Source organism: Rhinoraja longicauda, chromosome 32 (genome assembly GCF_053455715.1).
Source record: "Rhinoraja longicauda isolate Sanriku21f chromosome 32, sRhiLon1.1, whole genome shotgun sequence".
NCBI classification, from domain to species: Eukaryota; Metazoa; Chordata; class Chondrichthyes; order Rajiformes; family Arhynchobatidae; genus Rhinoraja; species Rhinoraja longicauda.
This window is the reverse complement of record NC_135984.1, coordinates 794,284-819,947: the sequence shown is the minus strand read 5'-3', so window position 1 is coordinate 819,947 and position 25,664 is coordinate 794,284. Positions and strand designations below refer to the sequence as shown.

General features: G+C 47.6%; 1 protein-coding gene across 1 annotated transcript in view; it reads right to left on the bottom strand.

Annotated features, from left to right (window-relative positions):
- The window catches only part of zbtb16a (zinc finger and BTB domain containing 16a), a 163,965-nt gene that overhangs the window by 41,265 nt on the left and 97,036 nt on the right, over positions 1–25,664 (bottom strand). Inside the window, exon 4 of the mRNA XM_078426550.1 lies at positions 13,094–13,180. Within this exon, the coding sequence (XP_078282676.1) occupies positions 13,094–13,180 (87 nt within the window). The remainder of the gene's footprint in view (positions 1–13,093; positions 13,181–25,664) is intronic.

Below are 25,664 nucleotides of genomic sequence, written 5' to 3'. Positions count from 1 at the left end.
GGGTGGTGGGGAGTGGGGGAAACCTTTCTCTTTTAGGTCTCTTCCTCACGGCGCGGGGTGAGGCTCGGCCGCGGGGCCTTCCATCGCCCGGTGCGGCTCGGCCGCTGGACTTAACAGTGCCCGGTGCGGCTTGGCCGCGGGGCCTAACATCGCTGGTGCGGCTCGGCCGCTGGACTTAACGGTGCCCAGTGCGGCTTAACAGTGCCCGGTGCGGCTCGGCCGCGGGGCCTAACATCGTTGGTGCGGCTCGGCCGTGGGACAGCTGCGCACGGCTCGGCCATGGGGCCTTCCATCGCCCGGTTCGGCCGCGAGACGTTTCAGCGCCCAGTGCGACTCGGCCGCGGGGACTTCCATCCCCTTGCGGGGACTGTGCGGGTCGGTCGGGGACGAGCTGTCTGTCCGTGGGCGTGGGGAAGAGAGTGGAAGTTTTGTTGCCTCCATCACAGTGAGGGGGTGTTTGGAGTCACTGTGATGGACGTTTGTGTTGGGGTCATGTATCTTGTGTTCTTTTTTGTGTGTGACTGCTATGTAGTTTCATTCGGTACCTTGGTACCGAATGACAAATAAAGCTCTGTTGAACTGTTGAACTGTGATCGGCACACCTGGGCAAATGCACAGCAATGCAAGTTTGACCAGTGCTGAAGGAGTGGGCAGGCGTCCATTGCCTTCACCTTGTCCGCATGCACCCATGACTGTTAACCATCTCCAGAGGTTTACTGCAAAGTGGATGGTTGCCTCCTTCCACCTGCCCATGGGAAGCACATGCAAGGCTTTGGATCACCAGCCACCCAGCTGCATACAGAGCAGAGCAACAACATCTTGTGAGTTTACGACGTCAGACATCCACAGGATGTGAATACCACGAGGAGTGAGAGTGGGTGCTGCTCGCTGGTGAAGAAGAGGAGAGTGCAGATACCCAGCACGGGCAACACTGCCCACCTCTGCCCCAGAAACCCAACGACCAACCTGCCATTTGTGATAAGCACCTGCACTTTGTTCAAAACTCCCCAATAAACCGCAGATCAACTCAAACACTAGACTACACTTGCTCCAAAACACATTGGTGATGAGCACCCCTATCGCCAACATCACGCTTTGGTTTCACCACCAACTTGACTATGAACAATGATTAAATAGCATCTCTGAATTCACTGCCCAGAACCTCACAACTGACCCTCTCCAATTCCAGACCAGCTAATGTTTAATACAATCTGTACTTTCCCAATTACTAATAAAAAAATTATAATAAATACAAATATTGAAAGCATGGAAGAAGGTCCTTCACCCCACTGTCTGCTGACCGTTGGTATCTGTTCACACTTTTACATCCACTCCCTGCACACTAAGGGCAATTTACAGAGGGCCAATTAACCTACAAACCCACATGTCTCTGGGATGTGGGAAGAAACCAGAGCCACCAGAGGAAATCCACGCGGTCACAGGGAGAACATGCAATCTCCACACAGACAGCACGCTGGGTCAGGATCGATGCCCGGGTCTCTGGTGTTGTACCCGGGTCTCTGGCCTTGTACCCGGGTCTCTGGCCTTGTACCCGGGTCTCTGGCGTTATGCCCGGTGTTGTACCCGGGTCTCTGGCCTTGTGCCCGGGTCTCTGGCCTTGTACCCGGTGTTGTGCCCGGGTCTCTGGCCTTGTGCCCGGGTCTCTGGCCTTGTACCCGGTGTTGTGCCCGGGTCTCTGGCGTACGAGGCAGCAGCAGCTCTACCAGCTGTGCTACGGTGCCACCCTTTATCACAAATGAATGGAATTAGAAATTAAGGGTGAAAATAAAATTATAATGTTCGTAGATAATTAGGAGCACTGTTCAATTAACACCTGCCCTCTGGAGAGATCACTTTATTTACAATGTGTAATTTGTATACCACCTTTAACATAGCATGAAGCATTTAAAGATGGATTTAACACAAAGCCACTGACAGAGGTTGGGTGGGGAAGTATAGACATTGATGAAGTTTAAAGCTGACCTAATACTCCGCTGTCAGTTTCTATTCCCACACAAAGTCCTGCTGGTTTTAATCTCAGTCTTTGCTGTCCATCATTGATGTTAAAACTTTTACACTCATATTTAAATCCCTTTACACTCGTGTTTAAACACCCACCTTCCCAGGGAAGGTGCACAATGATAAACGTGACACCATTCACCACACCACACACCTGGTCATCCCAGTGATACTGAGCTGAAGCAGGCGTCTGGACTGAACCTCCAGCCACTCCCATGTTGTGCTCCTTCCATCCAATGGTGACTAGCTCATTCATACATGTCCTGACTGTGACAACAGCCAGAATTATAGACACTAAGGGCAACACGATGAGCTTGCAGCAATGAGATTGTTGGAAATCAACTCATATACATTGATATTTCAATCAAGAATTGCCCCTCTCATACTGAATTGGGTTAAATAGATACACAAATGTAGCCATGCCAAAAAGATGTGGTAAAAATAAGAATTGAATAAGCTGCAATTATCAAAATATCCCCCAGCAGTTTAACTGAGCATAATTAGATCATTGTTACAGATATACAGTAGAAAAAAACTATTTGTTTTGTTATGTGCCATGAGCTACTGTCTGATGGGACCAATTCACAAATTCAAATCGTTCCCATTACCTTCTCTTTAGTGTTAGTGCAGGTAAAGGTCCTTGTCCAGGTGTGGCACACCTGGAACGATCAACATTGGACACAACAGACACTGAGCTCCATTGGTGTTGCTTTCTCTTCCCTGCTTCCTGATCCCTTCACCAGGAATGTCCCATCACCTTCATCTCTGCACTGTACACCAGCCCATTACCCTCTCCTCATCCTCCGACTGGCCAGTGTCTGGCAGGAACTCCACCAACCTCCCTCCCAAACCCGTGAGAACCTCCACAAAACCAAAACAGAACATAACAGAAGCTTCACAGTAAATATTCAGCAGATCACGCACCATTGAACAATTTAGATCACTGATCTTTTCATCAGAGCCAGAATATTTTAACTTAATGATTGTCAGGTGTAATAAGTTGCAAGGAAGGGGATGGCAGGAATGGGATGGAGACCAAGTGAACGAATGCTGTGAAAGATGGTGGCTCCAACTGCGAATGGGAGATAAAGGTTTGTTAACTGCCGTTGAAACCTCTTAGGTTACATTTCTGACAGCATCTAACAATGTGTCACATTTTGCCTGATAATACCTGCATTAGGATGGTGCCCTGCTGTGCAGATGTCACAGATACAAGTCGTTGTTATTACTATTCTAAATCTGCAGCACAAGAATCTATTAAAACAAGCACAAGACACATCAATTTCCCCATTGTATTTAAGCCTATCGCTGCCTTTGCATGAAGGGATTTTATTTATAATGGATAACAGAGAGAACCAAATGAGCATCAATAGGCTAGTCATGCTCTGAAGCTTTTCTAACAGAGAATCGGAAACCAGCCAAACTCCTCGCGTTTTCTGTATTCTCTGTATTCCAGCTTAAAATAATGTAACCAAAGCAAAGTAGTACAAAGCCGAGAATGTGCAGTAAATGGTGGAAATGGTCCCCAGCCCAGTGGTATTTTAAGAGAGCTCACACACAAAAGATTTATATGGATTATAGTTTGCTCTTCATATTTTTCTCAGTTTTTAAGTTTAGTGCAACTGAAAAATGTTCCACTTCTATCTTTTCCAAAAATCAGGAGTTTTATGCTCTGAAAATCCTGATTTTTTTTTATCAATGCAATTAAATTACTACCGGCAATAAACTCAGTCAAATTGCTGAATGCTTACTAATCTGAGCCCCCCTCCCCTCCATTGCCCCACACTAAATCAGGATTAGTATATTCCACCAAGATTCACAGACAAATGTAATAAATCAGTAGTTTGTGCAAAATATTTGCTTTGTGAAAGTCACATTCTTCAAACAAAATACATAGTTCGCATTACAAAATATATTGCCCGCATCAAATCCAATATCTTGAGCAAAAAAAGCTAAGTCTTGAAGGAACTCCGCAGGTCGGCCAGTATCTGCGGAGGAAATGAACGGATAATGTTCCTGGCCCGGATTCTTCTTCACGTTGCAGAAGCTTAATTTCTTTCAGGATATTTAAAGGTAGAGATTTCTCCCGTGATAGCTTCAAACAAAATCCACATCCTGATTGTACATCAAATCGTTTGCTCATATTTGACGAGGATTGAACCCTGGGGCGTAACGTCCTGAACTATGGCGGACACTCATTGCTTCAGGAATTCCTGTCAGTCTCAGGCTGCTTTCAAATAACACGCCGCGTCAAATCACAGAATCTTTACTCAAACCCGCTTGATATCTGAAAGCCAATTACTGGAGCATTATGTATTCATCTGCCACCAAGCACTCAACTTACTGAACCACATGTTGTCCATGTAACACTTACAACCAGTGGAATAAAACATTAAAGTTTCATATACAAAGCACAACAATAATGCTACAACATCATGTCAACACAGTCTGTGATGTGCCTGTTAACTACAAGAATAACAGTAGCAACACCAAAAACTACTTAATTAGGATTAGTTGCATAACAAAAGAGCTCTTTAGCTTTAAACTAACCATGGACACCAGTGGAAGAGAGCTCACTTGCAGTCGTTAATGCAAGGACAAACATTCTGAAGTCAGATAGCAGGGGGATTCCACAGTTCTTACTGTCACATCATGCCTGACTTTGACAGAGTTTAGAATCCAACTCACACATCTGATGTGCAGAATTTGTTATACAGGTGGCCATCATTGGGAAAGGCCCCAAAAATCGTAAAGACGTACACCACAGAAACAGGCCCGTTGGGATGATCTGGTATGTGCCAACCTCAATGGTACCTTCGCTACTTGCATCTTCTACTTGCATCTTGCGTCTACGCCAATCATCAATGATCCATTCACACAACCTCTAATTTATCCCACTGTCTACACACTGCCGGCCAATGGCAAGGAAGTGTGTACCCCAGAGAGAGGAGACTCATCAGCATGGTGTGTGGGTTGGGGGGGACATTGGAGAGGGTGGGCAAGTTTCCCCAGAACAGACGTGGGCAAGGGGTGAACTGATGCAATAGATAGATGGGACAGATAGTCAAACTCTTTTTCCACAGCAAGGTTTTTCAAACACAAGAGGGTGTAGGTTTAAGGTGAGGGGAAGTGGGGAGTGGGTGGCATCTGGAATGTCTCCTGGTGGCAAGTCTGACCAGAGGTTACAGATGTAATGCAGGAAGCAGAGGCTAGCTGGACCTTGGCCATTTGTCACATGCTTGTGCAGAATCACATACACGGGAGGTGTTGAGCCTTCTCTCCCGAGTCCCATCACACAAGTACAAAGTGTTGCTTCAACTGTCCCGTGTGAAGGTGCAGAAGGATCCCACTATCTAATGGTGTGCGTCACAGTGCAGCTTTGCAGCTCCTCTGCCAGTCTTGCTGTCTCATCACCCAGGAGGGAGAGTTAGATGTGTCGCCAACACAAGCAGATCATGGTCGGGTTCAGGACGGGGCCACTGCTCTGATCGAATTGCACCGTTGGAACAGTTTTGGAAATTCTCCCGAGTCAGTGGTCAGGAATACCAGCAGGCCAGTCAGAGGGTTCAGAGTGAAACAGGAGAATTACAAACCACATGTTTGGGCTCAGGACAGGAAGAGAAAGCACAGCAAGGTTGGCTGGAGATTGTCTTCTTGCGAGCTTCACGACAACTATCACATTACGCATGTTGTAAGGGAATATTTATAAATAAACTAAGGATGTCACAACTACCGGTCATCTAACCAGTTTTAGTTTAGTTTAGAGATACAGTGCAGAAACAGGCCCTTCAGCCCACCGAGTCCGTGCCGACCAGCGATCCCCACACACTAACACTATCCTACACACACTAGGGCCAATTTACATTTATATCAAAGTCTACAAACCTGCAGATCTTTGGAGTGTGGGAGGAAACCGGAGTTCTAATTGGTGTTCTAATGGGATTATGGCCAAGGTGAGTTTACCTGCATGCTGACCAATCGTTATCCCTCAAGCAACGTCACCAACAATAATCCTCAGGTTGGTCGAACCTTCTGCTTTTGGCACAACCGGGTCGCCAGACTTTTACATCAAAATTGTATTTGCATGTTTTTATAAAACAAATTCATTTGCAGGACGAGGGTGATGTTGGGAAGAAGCAGCATTTATGGCCCATAGTGATGACCCTGTGACCTGCAGTGGGAGTAGCAGAGGTTGCAGCGGGGAAAACTGATGCATTTGCCTTCCAGTAGCTCATTCGTCAAAACTCAATGGTTTCCAGGACTATGTGGAGCAATTTTGGGCCCCATATCTGAGGAAGGATGTGCTGGCTCTGGAGAGGGTCCAGAGGAGGTTTACAAGAACGATCCCAGGAATGAGTGGGTTAACATATGATGAGCGTTTGTCAGCACTGGGCCTGTACTCACTGGAGTTTAGAAGAATGAGGGGGGACCTCATTGAAAAGTACAGAATAGGGAAAGGCTTGGATAGAGTGGATGTGGAGAGGATGTTTCCACTAGTGGGAGAACGAGAGGTCAGAGCCTCAAAATTAAAGGATGTTCTTTTAAGAAAGAGATGAGGAGGAAATTCTTTAGTCAGAATGGTGAATCTGTGGAATTCTTTGCCACAGAAGGTTGTAGAGGCCAAATCAGTAGATATTTTTAAGGCAGAGACAGATATATTCTTGATTTGTGCAGGTGTCAGAGGTTATAGAGAGAAAGCAGGAAATGGGGTTAGGAGGGAGAGATAGATCAGCCATGATCGAATGGCAGAGTAGACTTGATGGGCCAAATGTCCTAATTCTACTCCTATTTCTTACGACCTTATGACAATTTAAACTGAACATATTCAATAGCTTCAATCCTTCAACCAATATCCAAGAACTAGGTTGCTTGGTAATAATCATATAATTTTCAATACGATTTACCATTGTTCAGCTACAATGCAGTTTCAACAAGATCTGCGCTGGTAAGCTACAACTAGTGGTGCCATTAGAACACACAAGTTTCCTTGATTTTCAGGAACATTGCCATTAACAAACAAGCTCCCATCATCCACTGTGGGAGGGTTGATGGAGGAGCATAACAACCACATAAACTGTGGCAACATGAGCTGTCTAAAGCCTGGATATTCTGCACCTCCTGCTTCCTCATAGTCCTTCCACATCTACAAGACGTGCATTGGGAATATAATGGCATATTCTCCAGTTGCCTGTTTGAGTACAGCTCTAACATTAATCAACAACCTCATCTTCCAAAACAACACAATCTGGTTGATTGCTACCCCACCCTCTGTGGTAAGTAGTCACTCCCTGCACCGCCACACACCACAGCGAGAGCTCCACCTAGAAACGTGCACCCGCTCTGTCAGGCATCTTCAACAGATCCCTGCTAACAAACATCCATCTCAAAGTGCAAGGGCAGGAAGTAAATGAGAATACCACGGTCTCCACCTCCCTTCATCATTGGCTCAACGTCTGAATGGTTCAGGTGAGACCATTCACCTGAAGGACAGAGGTGCTTCCACAAGCCTCAGCCCCACTTGATGGTGCGTGGCAACGGCTATTAGAATGTTGTCCTTCCAACTAGTGCCAGGATCTCCATTTAGGCCGAATCTAAACACCGTCCCTGATTGTCAGCAACATTCCTGTTACCCAAACTCAAAATCCCAGCATCTCCTTTGGGAGGTCCCATGGATGGGGCAGTCACTAGAACCATCCCAGATAGAAATAATCAAATGGAAATGACCAATTATTAAACATTTCTGTTAAAACGTTACAATCCTGCAATTAAAGGAACCAATCCCCATGTTGTCAAGAGGAATACTCATAGGCTAATCACTGTACCACGGCACACGCGACAATAACAAACTCAACTCAATCCCATCGGGGGCGGAGGAAGACTGAGGAATGTCGTGGAAACAGCCCAGCTGACACGGTCAATGCACGAGGTATAAACAAGACCCATTCATTCCTTCCATTAACCATCAATCACACAAAACATGAATCATCCACCCCTGTGGTGAATGTAATTCTGGGAGAGATTCCATCCATGGTACCCATCCACTGATCCCATCCATGGTACCCATCCACTGATCCCACCCATGGTACCCATCCACTGATCCCACCCATGGTTCCCATCCACTGATCCCATCCATAGTTCTCCATCCACTGATCCCATCCATGGTTCCCATCCACTGATCCCATCCATAGTTCTCCATCCACTGATCCCATCCATGGTACCCATCCACTGATCCCACCCATGGTACCCATCCACTGATCCCATCCATGGTACCCGTCCACTGATCCCATCCATGGTACCCATCCACTGATCCCATCCATGGTACCCATCCACTGATCCCATCCATGGTACCCATCCACTGATCCCACCCATGGTACCCATCCACTGATCCCATCCATGGTTCCCATCCACTGATCCCATCCATGGTACCCATCCACTGATCCCATCCATGGTACCCATCCACTGATCCCACCCATGGTACCCATCCACTGATCCCATCCATGGTACCCGTCCACTGATCCCATCCATGGTACCCATCCACTGATCCCATCCATGGTACCCATCCACTGATCCCATCCATGGTACCCATCCACTGATCCCATCCATGGTTCTCCATCCACTGATTCCATCCGTGATACTCCTCTCGTCCCCAATTCCCTCCTGCTGATCCTACACACCTTCCTTGAATCCGAGTTACAGCGGCAAAAAAGGATGAATGAAAAGAAAACGCACACCCCATTCAGGGAACATTCTGCTGGTATCATGCAGTGACAGAGAAGTTATTGACGAACCAGATTAGTCTCCAGAATATCCCCAGAAATAAGACACAAAAAGCTGGAGTAACTCAGCGGGACAGGCAGCATCTCTGGAAAGAAGGAATGGGTGACCTTTCGTGTCGAGACCCTTCTTCGATCTGAACCCATTCCCCTTCTCTCCAGAGATGCTGCCTGTCCCGCTGAGTTACTCCAGCTTTTTGTGTCTATCTTCAGTTTAAACCAGCATCTGCAGTTCCATCCTACATATCCCCAGAAATAACTTGGGGATGCTCCTGGTAGTTAGACGGTCAGAAGGGAGTTGGGTTAAATTCAGTTTTCATGTTGCAATTAACATTGTGTTTTCAAATTACCAACAATGATTTTCAACATTTTCTTGACAGTCTGTTCCATGTGGTGAACATTTGCCCATTAAAAGATTATTTGTTAATTTTCAATATACTTCTGCATGAAGTGCATTAGTTACACTTTCCTACACACAATATGGAAATAGTGCAAAGCCAGAGAACCTTGGACACTTTGACGTACAAATCACAACATATTCCTTGTTTGCATCCAACACCAGTGCCAGCCACTCTTGATTAGAAAGGAGTTGCAGATGCTGGTTTATACCAAAGATAGGCACAAAGTGCTGGGTTATTTATCTCAGCTGATCAGGTCTGGAGAAAATGGATGGGTGATGTTTCGTGTTGGGATCCTTCACCAGTCTGAAGAACAGTCCCGATCCAAAACGCCACCTATTCCTTTTTCTAGTAATGCTGCCTGACCCACTGAGTTACTCCATCATTGTCTATCGCATATCACTTAATTGGTACACGTGACAATAAGAGACCTTTGAAACCTATCTCCAGCCACTCTGGAACCTTCTTCCCCATTGTCCCTCAATTAGAATCGTGAAATGCCACTGCAAGTAGCACATACTAAGTACTTTCTGTTAAAGATAAATTATTTTCTGTATATAGTTTATAAACATCACTTTGGCATGCCAATGCCTTGATGTTAAAATTCTTATCTTTGTTTCCAATCTCTGCATTGTTTTCCACGTCCTCTCCCTGTTGCTTCCTACATCCCAAAGTTCTTCCAGGAACTTGTCATTCTGGCCTCTTTCATTTCTGATTCCCATCCCTCTACTCTACTCTACCATCCTTATCACTATTGGCTGTTTAAACATCAAGCTTTGAACGCCCAACTTTTCTCCTTAAGATGGTGGAAGGTTGCTTCTTGGACTGGGAGCCTGTGACTAGTGGTGTGCCTCAGGGTTCAGTGCTGGGCCCGTTACTGTTTGTCATCTACATCAATGATTTGGATGAGAACATACATGGCAAGGTTAGCAAGGTTGCAGATGATACAAAAGTGGGTGGTTTTTCAGATAGTGAAGATGGTTGTGAAAGATTGCAGCAGGATCTGGATCGATTGGCCAGCTGGGCTGAGGAATGGTTGATGGAATTTAATACAGAGAAATGTGAGGTGAGGCATTTGGGGAATTCTAACATGGGCAGGACCCACACAGTGAATGGTAGGGCTCTGGGTGGAGTTGTAGAGCAGAGGGATCTAGGAGTGCAGGTGCGTGGTTCCTTGAAGGTGGAGTCGCAGGTTGATAAGGTGGTTAAAAAGGCTTTTGGCACATTGGCCTTCATCACTCAGAATATTGAGTTTAGAAGTTGGAAGGTCAACCTGACCCAAACCTGGATATGCTGAGACCTGGGACACATGACAATAAATAAACTATTGACCTGACCCAACACGGATGGGCAGGTTTGGGGAGGGTGGCGGGTCTAGAATAACCAGGGGCAGTCCAAGTTGGCAGCAGCTCGACACTGAGTCGTTCACTTATCACTGTTTGCTGACCAAGTTTCAATCTAATCCTGAGACTATTTAGTTAATGTAACGGGAGGATCGTGATGCCCAACACTATTTCAGCTCTGTAATATACTGGGGAGCGAGCGGCTTATAACATGCAACTGGGGGTCAATGGGCAGGAGGCTCATTGGCTAACTCATGGGTTGGAATCCGACACGCTTTATTTACAATGATTTAAAATAAAATATCAATTTCCACAAGAGAGGTACTGATTTTATTGAATATGTTGGAGAAAGAGTTAACATCACAAAGAGCTGTGACCTTTGCAAACCTCCTGTTGCAACACCCACCCCCTGACCCATGTTGGCAGCCAATATAAATAGAATCTTGGCAGTCAAGCCACTCGTAGCTCAATATTTTTAACCACGTTTTGGAAGGGTCGGTGGTTGGATGAATCAGCTTAAAGAATATTTGCAGGAAACCAGAAATAGGTTTTAAATTATTCTTTTTCGGTGAACATTTTTTTAGAGGAGAATATTTGCCAGTGGTGAATAGTATTTCTGAAATCACAATAATGTGTATAATTACAAACATCGTGTATCCTTCAGCCATTTAGTGTATTTCAACTCTTTTTTTTGATTATGAAACACATTGTTAATGTCTAACAGCAAATTCATAGCACAGAAACAGACCTACAATGATGTAAACTGGCAGCATAAACCGTGTGGTCCAAACAGCCCCCTCCTCTCCATGAAGCTGCTGTGACTCGAAGCAGCAATGTACAGAGGACATCAGAGGAGTCTGAAGGGTCTCGACCCGAAACGTCACCCATTCCTTCCCTCCCGAGATGCCGCCTGACCCGCTGCGTTACTCCAGCATTTTGTGTCTACCTTCGATTTAAACCAGCATCTGCAGATTTCTCCCTACACATAATATCCAGAGGACATTGTGTGCATGTTGAGAATCCTGTAAAAACATCTACAGATGCGCCATTGAAAGCATTTTACCAGGATGCATTACAGCCTGGTTTGCAAACAGCTCCATCCAAGACCGCAAGAAATTACAGAGAATTGTGGACGCAGCCCAGACCATCACACAAACCAACCTTCCATCCATGGACTCCATCCACACCTCACACTGTCTCGGCAAGGCCAGCAGCCCAGACCATCACACAAACCAACCTCCCATCCATGGACTCCATCCACACCTCACACTGTCTCGGCAAGGCCAGCAGCCCAGACCATCACACAAACCAACCTTCCATCCATGGACTCCATCGACAGTTCACACTGTCTCGGCAAGGCCAGCAGCCCAGACCATCACACAAACCCACCTCCTATCCATGGACTCCATCTACACCTCACGCTGCCTCGGCAAGGCCAGCAGCCCAGACCATCACACAAACCAACCTTCCATCCATGGACTCCATCGACAGTTCACACTGTCTCGGCAAGGCCAGCAGCAAAATCAAGGGCCAGTCTCACCCCGGTCACTCCCTCTCCCAAGGGGCAAGAGGTACAGAAGTGTGAAAATGCACACCTCCAGATTCAGGGCCAGTTTCTTCACAGCTGTTATCAGGCAACTGAACCATCCTCTCATCATTTGGAATTTGGTTCTGACCTCCCATCTTACTCATTGGAGACCTGTGAACTATCTTTAATCAGACTTTATCTTGTATTAATTGTTGTACCTTTTATCTGGTCACTGTGGACAACTTGATTGTAATCATATAATAATAATAATAATATATTTATTTTATATAGCGCCTTATATATCGGTTTTTCTTTGACTGGATAGTTTGCAAACACAAACTTTTCACAGCACCTCAGTACACATGACAATAATAAACTAAACTGTAGAACGAGGCCGTTTAGAAAGAAAGAAAGAGTAGTGACATCAAAGGAAGAGGTTTACTAGAATTGGGAGCAGCTTTTAAATGGACATCATCACATCCTGCAGTCACATTGCACAGATCATCAAATCCATCCTTTACAAAGAATCCGATGATTTGGGAGGACCTGCAGCTCATCAAACCAATGCCTGTCCTTCAGCTCATCAAACCCATGCCTGTTCCTGGAGAGAGTTGTCAAGTTGTTCTACCACCATGTAATATTTTCCCCATAGAGGTTCCCTTCGCACTTTCAGAGGGCAGGTTTGGAACTTCAGCAACTCAATTCCCCTCCTTGATTTCAGCATCCCCCTTTCTGCCCCCCATCTCCATCACCACCTCCTTGCCATCACCCCCTGAGATCACTGCTAGACCCTCTGATGCCTCATCATCTCAGTGCCAAGTTCTGGAATCTCATTTGCTTCCCCCTCTCTCCTCCTAAGATGCTCCTCACCATCAAGCCCATGACCCAAGCTTTACTCCCAAGACCATCTGGGTAGGGGCTGCTCTACAGCAACCTCAATGACCAACTGCCTTGGTCCCCAATTCCTTCAAGAAAATCCATCAAGCAGGCAGAGTAAATAGGCTGCGAGCAAGGCAAGATGTTGCCACGTACCGGTGTGGGTCAGTCGGTGGCTATCCAGCGCATCTTCCTTTGAGAACTGTGCTCCACATTGGTCACACACAAAGGCCTTTGCACCTGCTGTAACAGAAAAGAAACAAGAGTTTAGGGCAGGGAAGTTTGCAAGAAGTCCACCTGGATCCCATCTCACAGGACATTGCTTCAGGAAGTCTAGAACATGCTTCAAAAAGCCGCCTGGTTGTGTACACACAAACATCAAAAGCATCCACATAAAGTTCAGAGTTTACGTTGATTTTTGGGTGTAGATGCTGCTGCCCAGGCTGCCTGACTTCCCTCACGGCACTGGTGAATTACCTCTGGACAAGGAGCCGCACAGTGGTACAGGGAGACTATCCCAGCATTTAGTTGAGAGATACACCATGGAAACAGGCCCTTCGGCCCACCAAGTCCTCGTTGCCTACTGATCCGCACAGCTCCAGAGTTACCACCTTGCTCTCATAGATGAGCAGCACCTTGTCCCAGCAGGACAACTCAGGCAGCAGTGTGGCACAGCTGGTAGAGCCGCTGGCAAGTTCTCCGTGTGACCGCGTGGGATTCCTCTCACATGCAAAGATGTGTGGGTTTGTAGGTTAATTGGCCTCTGTAAATTGGTGCCAGTGTGTAGGGAGTGGGACTAGTGTGAACCGAACTAGTGTGAACCGGTGAACTAGTGTGAACTAGTGTGAACTAGTGTGAACCGGTGAACTAGTGTGAACTAGTGTGAACTAGTGTGAACCGGTGGACTAGTGTGAACCGGTGGACTAGTGTGAGCCGGTGAACTAGTGTGAGCCGGTGAACTAGTGTGAACAGTTGAACTAGTGTGAGCCGGTGAACTAGTGTGAGCCGGTGAACTAGTGTGAGCCGGTGAACTAGTGTGAGCCGGTGAACTAGTGTGAGCCGGTGAACTAGTGTGAACTAGTGTGAGCCGGTGAACTAGTGTGAGCCGGTGTTCGACGGTCAGTGTGGACTCGACGGGCCAAAGCACCTGATTCCATGCACTGTCTCTAAGCTAAACTTTCCACCATTTGGGAACGGTACAAAATAGACCAAATCACGTTGAGCTGGCAGGTATAAATGGTTACATACAACGTGACCTCTCTCCGGGTGATCAGTGAAAGGCGAGGAGGGTGCACTATTTTACAAACATTGCAAGGTGTGGTGTTAACAGATATGAATATCAAAAGAATTGTCAAATGAATGAAGCTTTGTTGCCAAGCTTGACTGTGACCATAATGAGCAAAAACAGGAAGCAGGCGATCTCATCAGCAAACGCATGCTCTCAGTGAAAACCAGAGAAATATTAGTGGTGCAGACTGAGAGAAAATAGTCACCACACACAACTGAACTACACAGGATCAAAAAAGAAAAAGAAAAAAAATCAGTTATCTTACATTGAAAACTTAAAAGGTGTTTGTGTGTTTAACTTTGGAGGTGTGGAATCAGATTAAAAGGTGAAAAACTTTTATTTTCGTTACAGATTAAATACACCCTAAAACTTGATGGTTAAATAGAAAATTATTGGAATGGCAAAACAAAAGATGTGTGTTTCCTCTTTGCCTTAGTTAGTAAGTGTACAGTTCAACCTGTGCTGGAGACACCAGGCCTCACTCACTCAGCTAGAAGAGAAGCACGCCCACCATCAACATCGACTACCACAACGTTCAAGAAACAGGTAGACAGGTGCATGGATAGGACAGGTTTGGAGGGATATGGGCTAAACGCAGGCAGGTGGGACTAGTGTGGTTGGGACATGTTGGTCAGTGTGGACAAGTTGGGCCAAAGGGCCTGTTTCCATGCTGTAAGACTATGACTGACGATTGAGAGTTCAAGTCCCACTCCAGGATGGAGGTAGACAGGCAGTGATACAAATGGGACATTGGCACCAACACTAGGGGAGTTGTGCATTACAGGGCAGTACCAACATGATGGGCCAAAGGGCAGTACCAACATGATGGGCCGAAGGGCAGTTCCCATGCTGGGCTCCACCACACAATGGCCTTCTATAGCTCTGAGCTTCTGCAACTGAACAATTATCCTTTGCAATAATTGGGGTAAAAAGATTATGTTTATCTAATTATTGTTATTTACTTTAGATGTACAGCATGGAAAGATATTTCAACCCACCAAGTCCTCACTGACCAATGATGACCCGCCCATGCTAGTGATTATTATCCCACATTCCCATCCACTGCCTACACACGAGGGAACAATGGTACAGAGGGCTGATGAACCGAGAAACCCACACATCTCTGAGGGACATCTGAGTTCCCCCCCCCCCACACTGAACTGCCCCCCCACACTGAGCTGCCCCCCCACAGTGAGCTGCCCCCCCCACACTGAGCTGCCCCCCCTCACTGAGCTCCCCCCACACTGAGCTGCCCCCCCACACTGAGCTGCCCCCCCCACACTGAGCTGCCCCCCCACACTGAGCTGCCCCCCCACATTGAGCTGCCCCCCCCCTCACTGAGCTCCCCCCCACACTGAGCTGCCCCCCCCACACTGAGCTGCCCCCCCACACTGAGCTGCCCCCCCCACACTGAGCTGCCCCCCCACACAGCTGCGCCCCCCCCACACTGAGCTGCCCCCCCCACACTGAGCTGCCCCCCTTACTGAGCTGCCCCCCCCACACTGAGCTGCCCCCTCCTCACTGAGCTCCCCCCCCCACACTGAGCTCCCCCCCCCCACACTGAGCTCCCCCCCCCCCACACTGAGCTGCCACCCCCCCCCCCTCACTGAGCTGCCCCCCCCACTTTCTCATCCACTGCCTACACACATGGGGACAATTGTACAGAGGTCTGATGAACCGTGAAACCCACGCATCTTTGGGACGTGGGAGGAAACCGGAGCACCATCGCAATCCCACATGGTCACAAGGAGAACGTGCAAACTCCACACGGACAACACCCGGATCAAACCCGGGTCTCCAGCGCTGCGAGGCAACAGCTCTACCCGCTGCACGCTGTGCCCGAGAGTTTGCTGTGCTTACTTCAGCTGTCATATCTCCTGCATTCCCACAACGACTGTGCTTTCATTGACAGACTCCTGGTCCTCACCAGCAGAGTCTGACAATCAGAGGGCAGCATCAACGATGAATGGAAAGGGAAACAGATGATTCTGCCATCAGCTTGCATTCACATTTGGTTGTTTTTCTTAAAGTTTGGCAGTCTGCAAGTAATCTAAAGCAGGCTCCACTGATTTCTCAACTCGTGCTCTGGCAAACAGACACCCCATTACTTTTATTTTAATCTTTGGACAAGCATAGGAACATTTACACGATAGTTTTCAGTGGGACTGGGACCAATGTGCATCCTCAACTTGGGATATTGAGTGAGGGCTAAAGAGGCTCTTTTTCACCAGATGCACCTGCCATCTACCTCATTGGAGACCCTTGGACTATCTTTAATCGGACTTTATCTTGTTTTATGCAAGATAATGATGCATGATTCCCTTTATCCTGCATCTGTGCACTGTGGATAGCCCGATTGTAATCATGTATTGTCTTTCCACTGACTGGATAGCACGAACAAAAAGCTTTTCGCTGTACCTCGGTACACGACAATAAACTAAACCAGCTGAGCATCATGCATGTGTAAAGAAGGTACACTTGTACATCTGTCCTTGCCTTTGTGAATATTCCACAGCGCAGGTTGGTACAGTCCCACGTTAGAAATAACTAAGAAAACGAGTACTCAAAATAATGTAAACGACAGCATCAGGATGTGACAGCAATCTACCACAACCCAGTGTCTGTACAATACAATGTCAGGCTGATCAACAACTCCACAGCAATATTTCTCACCACAACATTAACGACTAACTGTTGCAAAAGACCACAGGCCTTTTGCTAATGAGCTTCTATTGCACAAGCCTCACTGAAAGACCCAAGAACGTTGCTGGAAGGAGCTGCATTTTTAAAAAGTAATTAAATAATAAAAAACATGAGAGGCAGTAAAGATAAGCAACATGTGCTGTGCATGTGTACACAGTGAAATGGCAAATCAGTGGAAAGGCATGCACAATAAATGTAATCAGACAGCAAGTCAGAATGATGAGCACATTTGACTGGCTGCCATGTACAATGTTTGCTTATTAAATGAGCCTTTCCGTGTTATGGTGCAATTACTCATTAGTAGAACCTTCATTGGCCTTGAAAGGAAAATATGCTAGATATTGGGAGAGTTCAAGGAGGAATCATTGCGTTAGATCCTTTGTTATTAGCCATTTCCAAATTAACTATTGAAATATCGTGGGTGCCCTGCCTCAATATTCAAGTGTAATTATCTATGGTTCTCAGCCACTGCTCAGTCCATTCTCAAGGACACGGACAGCTTTGGCTTCTGATCACCCCCTAATGAGAGAGAGCCACCACCTCCACACCAGCCCATGGACCACCACCTCCACACCAGCCCATGGTCCACAGTCCACACCAGCCCATGGTCCACAGTCCACACCAGCCCATGGACCACCACCTCCACACCAGCCCATGGTCCACAGTCCACACCAGCCCATGGACCACCACCTCCACACCAGCCCATGGTCCACAGTCCACACCAGCCCATGGACCACCACCTCCACACCAGCCCATGGTCCACAGTCCACACCAGCCCATGGACCACAGTCCAGACCAGCCCATGGTCCACAGTCCACACCAGCCCATGGTCCACAGTCCACACCAGCCCATGGACCACAGTCCAGACCAGCCCATGGACCACAGTCCAGACCAGCCCATGGACCACAGTCCAGACCAGCCCATGGACCACAGTCCAGACCAGCCCATGGACCACAGTCCACACCAGCCCATGGACCACAGTCCAGACCAGCCCATGGACCACAGTCCAGACCAGCCCATGGACCACAGTCCAGACCAGCCCATGGACCACAGTCCAGACCAGCCCATGGACCACAGTCCAGACCAGCCCATGGACCACAGTCCACACCAGCCCATGGACCACCACCTCCACACCAGCCCATGGTCCACAGTCCACACCAGCCCATGGACCACAGTCCAGACCAGCCCATGGACCACAGTCCAGACCAGCCCATGGACCACAGTCCAGACCAGCCCATGGACCACAGTCCAGACCAGCCCATGGACCAGGCGGCACTTGGTGTTATCCGTAAACAGCAGCCAATTACTAACACGTTCACCAGAGTTAGAAGGTCAACTCTGTCGCAACAAATGCACGCTATTTCCTACCAACCTTCCGACACAAGAGAGTATTTATATTTAGTTCAGTTTAGTTTAGAAATACAACATGGAAACAGGGCCTTTGGCCCATCGAGTCCGCACCGCCCAGCAATCACCCACACAGTAGTTCTACCCTACACACCAGGGACCATTTAACCCTACACACCTGCATGTCTATGGAATGTGTGAGGAAACTGGAGCACCCAGAGAAAACACACACATTACACATTAGTTTTCAAAATACAACAACAGCTTTGCTGAGTTACATTAGCCACAAAAATACCTTCTCCTCCTCCTTCCGACAGAGACAGAGACAGAGACAGAGACAGAGACAGAGACAGAGACAGAGACAGAGACAGAGACAGAGACAGAGACAGAGACAGAGACAGAGACAGAGACAGAGACAGAGACAGAGACAGAGACAGAGACAGAGACAGAGACAGAGACAGAGACAGAGACAGAGACAGAGACAGAGACAGAGACAGAGACAGAGACAGAGACAGAGATGTTTGGTGACTCCTACGGGTAACATTCAATATTTATAAATAAATGTACTTTTCTCATTTGTTACATGAAATGTAACTCAGGATCCCACAGCCGGCCTTGTTAACAGGAGCCACCACTGACGCCAACACTGTGAGCAAGGGGACATCGTCCCACTGAACGTGGTGGCTTCCAGCCCCACACAACAGCCTCAACCACATCTTCCAGTGACCACGGCAGCACACTGCACTGGGCCAGATTTGTTTAATGGTTACAATACTTCTGCTTAGTTTGTTCATTTAAAATGTATGAATGAGCAACCTCAGCAAGTTACTTAGATTGTTCATTCACGTAGTTTTTAGATGGAGTGAAACAAGTGGTCTGCTATATTAATACATGATGCAGATACAGACAGCCATTGGAAACCTTCAAACGCTCCTCAATTGGACGACTGGAAGTTATCTTGCACTGACCGTTATTCTCTTCATCCTGTATCTGAACACTGTTGACGGCTTAAATGTAATCATGCGTAATCTTTTCGCTGACTGGATCGCATGCAACAAAGAAGCTTTTCACTGTACCTCTGTAAACGTGGCAATAATAAACTGAACTAAGATGAGACCCACTAATCTACGCTGGCTTCCAATGCCGTGCGGCACGACTGGAGGGGCTGTTTCATGGATGTGATGATATCGATCATCGTTCCTCGTCGGTCCAAATGATCCACTGGTGTCATTTTGAATCGGATGAATCCTAAGGACTTAGGTTTGAATTCTTCTAAATGCCAAGTTGGTAATCTCACTCCAAAAGCAGCAACTGCCCATGGGGAATCTGAAAGAACCGACTATAATCCAAGCACACAATTAGGGTCAGTGTCGTACAGCATGGAAACAGGCCATTCGGCCGAACTTGCCCATGCCGACCAACAAGCCCCCATCTACACCGGTCCCACCTGCCCACGTTTGGCCCGTATCCTTCTCAACCTCTCCTATCCCTGATCAAGAAAATATTCCTGAATTCCAGAGAATGTGATCAGTGTTTGCTTCAATACTAACTGGAATAAATCCACACTCGGAGTTCAGGAAACGCTAATGGCTTTTCCATAATCTAGAGTATGAGGGAACAGAGTATTGGACAAGATGAGGCAGAGAATAGAGAAAGAACAAAACACAATAAATGAAAATGAGCAGAACATCTTTTTAAAAAGACGGTTGTTTACTGAACTGGAATCTTGGCAGTTGACCAAGTAAAAAACTGGATAATTCAGGATCATGTTTATACAAGATTCCTCGAGTTTTTAATTGTATGAAGAAAATAACAAAACTCTGGCTGAATGGGCTTGAGTAATGTTTGCCTTCAGGAGGAAGTACATTCTGTACTATGACATTGTACCAAGAAAAGCAAAGTGCCAGTGCAGTGAGTGCAGACACTGGGCTACACACACACACACACACAGCGTCCCGCCCGCTGTTTACAGTATCTCTTATCAAACTCTAAACCTCAGCGCCACATGCCAATTTCTAAAGGCCAGGACTGTGTGTTCTCTCTCTCTCCAGAGAGAGTCAGCAGTGAATATCAGGCAAAATAAAAACACCAGGCTGACCGCCAACATTCCTGAAAATGTGCAGCGGTTGACTGTGCAAAGTTTTCCCAAGGTGACCATCAGTCAGTGGCTTCACAGGTTAAAATATCAGATGCAAACCCCAAGCATCAACACAGCACAAACACCCGCTTGCAAACTGAGGTGGAACCTTTATGCTCAGGAGGTTCCTGACAGTTCAAAGATCATTGCCCATTTCTGAGATCCATTTTCACCCCACAGTCTCCAAAATAACTTTGGTAAGTAGACACACACAGGAAGATGCTTCATCCATGTGTTTGATCTAAACAGAACATGTCTTGTTCTCTCCGGGCCTGGATGGAAGGAAAGTCCATTTGCAGCCTTTCCTCACCTCCAGATGGCCATTGTCATCACCTCTCCTGCTTCAGTGACATCTCCTTTCAACTTCCCTCCTCACTGTCCGAGCACTAAATACACCTGTCATCATCTCCCCACGTCCTTCCTCTGTTGAAATTCTTGCACAAACTTTCACTCGGAATGCATTCTCTTCCCCAGAGCCCAGTCTTTCCATTACCCACCGCTCAGCGGCTTCTAAAGACCCTCACTGAGCTGCCCCCCCACACTGAGCTGCCCCCCCCCACAGAGCTGCCCCCCCCCACAGAGCTGCCCCCCCACACTGAGCTGCCCCCCCACAGAGCTGCCCCCCCACACTGAGCTGCCCCCCCCACACTGAGCTGCCCCCCCCACAGAGCTGCCCCCCCCCACAGAGCTGCCCCCCCACACAGAGCTGCCCCCCCCACAAAGCTGCCCCCCCCACACTGAGCTGCCCCCCCCACACGGAGCTGCCCCCCCCACACTGAGCTCCCCCCCCCCACACTGAGCTGCCCCCCCCCACACTGATCTCCCCCCCCCACACTGAGCTGCCCCCCCTCACTGAGCTCCCCCCCTCACTGAGCTGCCCCCCCCCTCACTGAGCACCCCCCAGACTGAGCTGGCCCCCCCTGACTGAGCTCCCCCCCCTCACTGAGCATCCCCCCAAACTGAGCTGCCTCCCCCTCACTGAGCTGGCCCCCCCCCCTCACTGAGCTGGCCCCCCTCACTGAGGTGCCCCCCCACACTGAGCTGCCCCCCCCCTCACTGAGCCCACCCCCCCCTCACTGAGCTGCCCCCCCTCACTGAGGTGCCCCCCCACACTGAGCTACCCACCCCCCTCACTGAGCCCCCCCTCACTGAGCTGCCCCCCCACACTGAGCTGCCCCCCCACACAGGTGCCCCCCCTCACTGAACCCCCCCCTCACTGAGCTGCCCCACGGAGCACACTCACTATACCTCTGTGACCTGAATCTCGGGGCAGCTTCAGCGAACCCTGGTCATGTCCTTAATTTTCCTCAAAAATAAATACTATTTCCTCGGGGTTTTTCCGCTTGTACTGGGTCCTGGCTCCACATTTAGTCGTTCATTTATTCCCCGGTCGACAGCCCTCCTGGTTATCTGTGTAGTGTCAGCCATGACTCTTGTCTCCCAACCTGAACTTTTTCAGTCAGAGAGTTGTGAATCTGTGGAATTCTCTGCCTCAGAAGGCAGTGGATGCCAATTCTCTGAATGCATTTAAGAGAGAGCTAGATAGAGCTCTTAAGGATAGCGGAGTCAGGGGGTATGGGGAGAAGGCAGGAATAGGGTACTGATTGAGAATGATCAGCCATGATCACATTGAATGGCAGTGCATACAGGCTCGAAGGGCCGAATGGCCTCCTCCTGCATCTATTGTCTATTGCAGGTTGTGGGTTGGCATTTCACCACCAGAGCTACTAGGCCAGACTGAAGGAGTACAGCACTGCCAGAGGCATCAACCATTCAACCAGCCTCTAGGAGCAATCTCATGGCCTAGCCGTCACTGGTCCTTCCAGTAACCCTAGTAAACCAGCTTCACCTGCATTTCTCTAGGTAGCTACTTGCTGTTGCACATGAGTTGCTGCAGTCCTTGCATTGGTGCGGTACTTAATGAACCACATGAGCTCTGGGGCATTGAGGGAAGGAGGTATTATAGGAATGCAAGCCTTGCTTTCTCCAGGAGCCCAATCACACAGAAAGACAAATGTTTGCGTGCTGCCCAGTTAAGATCCCAGCAGTGTGGAGCAGGGGCTGATGGCAGTGGAGATTATTGGACAGTAATCACCTGGCTTATCTGTTCTCTGTTGTAGCCAAGGACAGCGTGGCCATTTCTGAGCTGGGATCATGTATCTTGGCACAGCTCACCAATGGCACACAGACCTCCTTGGATCCTGTGACTCTATTCTCTGCCAGATTAACTGCTTTAAGACCCATTCCAACATTTGAAATAACAAATTTTACTTATTTTTTCCCTGCAGCTTTGCACAATATTTCTCCAGATATTTTTGTAATATAACTATAGCTCACGGCAGTGTCCATTACCGTAACTAACAAACTGACCAAGAGGAAAGGAGGCAAAAGTTGGTTTAGTGAGTCTTAAGTCCGGTCCCAATCCATTCCCTCCAGACGCTGAGTTATTCCAGCACTGGGGGTTATGCTCAAGTATTAAAGCACGTTTACCTTTCCTCCTCTTCCCAAATTATCACCATGTTACAATAGTGCTTCTGGTGAGGTGTGGTCCCAATAGATCCAGGTCATCCTATATATTAGGTCAGCACAGCAGTAGACTTGCTGCCTTACAGCACCAGAGACCTGGGTTCGATCCTGACCTCGGGTGCTGTCTGTGCCGAGTTTGAACGCTCTGCTCTCCCTGCGAACAAGTAGGTTTTCTTCGGGTGCTCCGGTTTCCTCCCACACTCCAAAGACGTACAGGTTTGTAGGTTTATTGGCCTCTGATATTGTTGCCACTGTGCAGGATAGTGTTAGTGTACAGGTATTTGCTGGTCAGAGCAGATTTGGTTGGATGAAGGACCAGGTTCCAGTCTGTATCTCCAAAGTAAAGAATTTCAGTGGCACAAATAAGGAATAAGAGAGCAGTCCCACCAATTAATCATGTAAAGTCTTTCTGCTGACTGGTTAGAACACAACAAAGCCTTCCACTCTAACCCCAACACTGACTTTTCACTGTGCCTCTGTACACGTGACAATAAACAAAACTCAAACGCCTGGAACCTTTAATAGGAACATCTAATCACAGAGGAGGGGACCAGATGGGAACCTTTATTAAACCTCCTGAAGCACACAAGAGAGGACAATTCCTTGGCAAGTGTACCGGCCAGAGAAGCCACAGGTCAGTGGTGTTAGGTGCCATCAACACCCAGGCATGAAGATGAGTGCAGCATCAGTAACTAACAACAGCATCGCACTAGACCTCAACCATCATTGTCCTCTTCACTGTGTGGCTGTGGTGTACAGTCTGGCTGGCCAAGTGCTGCTTTAACGCACTTACAAACAGCAGTTCAAGGAAACACCACTGTTTACTGAAGCAGCTAGATCTCAACTGAATAAGATTACAGTAGTCAACCACGACATCTCTCAAAGTAGCAACAACCCATTAACCATAAGACAGACGTTGTCTTGCATTGTTAGATATCTTATAACACAGCAAGTCACGTTAGGGCAGGGCAATTGGGTTAATGTATGAGTAGCGTTTCATGGCTCTGGGTCGTACTCACTGGAGTTTAGAAATATGAGACAATGGACAATGGACAATAGACAATAGACAATAGACAATAGGTGCAGGAGTAGGCCATTCAGCCCTTCGAGCCAGCACCGCCATTCAATGCGATCATGGCTGATCACTCTCAATCAGTACCCCGTTCCTGCCTTCTCCCCATAACTCCTCACTCCGCTATCCTTAAGAGCTCTATCCAGCTCTCTCTTGAAAGCATCCAACGAACTGGCCTCCACTGCCTTCTGAGGCAGAGAATTCCACACCTTCACCACTCTCTGACTGAAAAAGTTCTTCCTCATCTCCGTTCTAAATGGCCTACCCCTTATTCTTAAACTGTGGCCCCTTGTTCTGGACTCCCCCAACATTGGGAACATGATGGGGGGATCTCATTGAAACCTACCAGATAATGAAAGGCCTAGATCGAGTGGACGTGGAAAGGATGTTTCCAGTAATGGGAGAGTCTAGCACCAGAGGGCACAGGCTCACAACAAAAAGAGGTACCTTTAGAATGGAGATGATGGAATATCTTTAGCCAGAGGGTGGTGAATCTGTGGAATTCATTGCCATGGGTGGCTGTGGAGGCCAAGGCATTGGGTATTTTTAAGACAGAGATGAGTAGGTTTTTGATTAGGAAGGGGGTCAGAGATTAGGGGAGAAGGCAGGAGAATGGGGTTGAGGGGAAAAAATAAAACAGCCATGATCAAATGGCACAATAGGTTCGATGGGCTGAATGGCCTAATTCTCCTCCACTGTCTTTGATCTGATAGGAATGAAAGCAATAATTGCCCCCAATGGGTAAAATACAACGTTCTTCACAACCAACAATAACACGACAGTTCTTATGGTCTTGTGATGAGTAATCTCTTGCTGCTGCTACCCAGTTCCCATTCATAGCCAGACCATTTATTATTAACTCAACAGGTCAGCTGGCATGTGTAGAGAAAGAAAATGAGTCAACATTTCGCCTTCAACATTGCTGCATCACAACTGCACTCTGGAGTTGTCCATGGGACTACATCTCGCAACATTGCTGCATCAAAACTTCATGTGTTTCCAATTTCTAGCAACTGACCTTTGCTTCAAATACTTAAATAAAACCTTGCACTTTTGCAATGATACTCACCAGCACGGGGTGTGAGAAGCATAAAGAGAGCTTTGCTCTTTTCCCCACAATGGCACTGTGGGAACTTGCTGTACCCAATGACAGGAATGTGGTTTATCAAATCACCCAGGGAATGGTACCTCTAACAAAAGGACACTGCCGACCGTAAAAGTCTTCATGGATTATTGCACAAGGCTTCGGAGTGGGACTTCGATCCAGGAATTACTGGACTATGACTTCTCAAAACAAGACATACTTTGTATATTTTCATCAGCAGAAAATGCTTAAGGGAAACAGCCCAAATCCATATAATATAAGAAAATAACTGCAGATGCTGGTACAAATCGAAGGTATTTATTCACAAAATGCTGGAGTAACTCAGCAGGTCAGGCAGCATCTCAGGAGTGAAGGAATGGGTGACGTTTCGGGTCGAGACCCTTCTTCAGACTGAAGAAGGGTCTCGACCCGAAACGTCACCCATTCCTTCTCTCCCGAGATGCTGCCTGACCTGCTGAGTTACTCCAGCATTTTGTGACCAAATCCATATGATCATGTCACACCTACCAGAAATGTTCATTTTTCTCCAAAGAATGCTAACTATCAGCT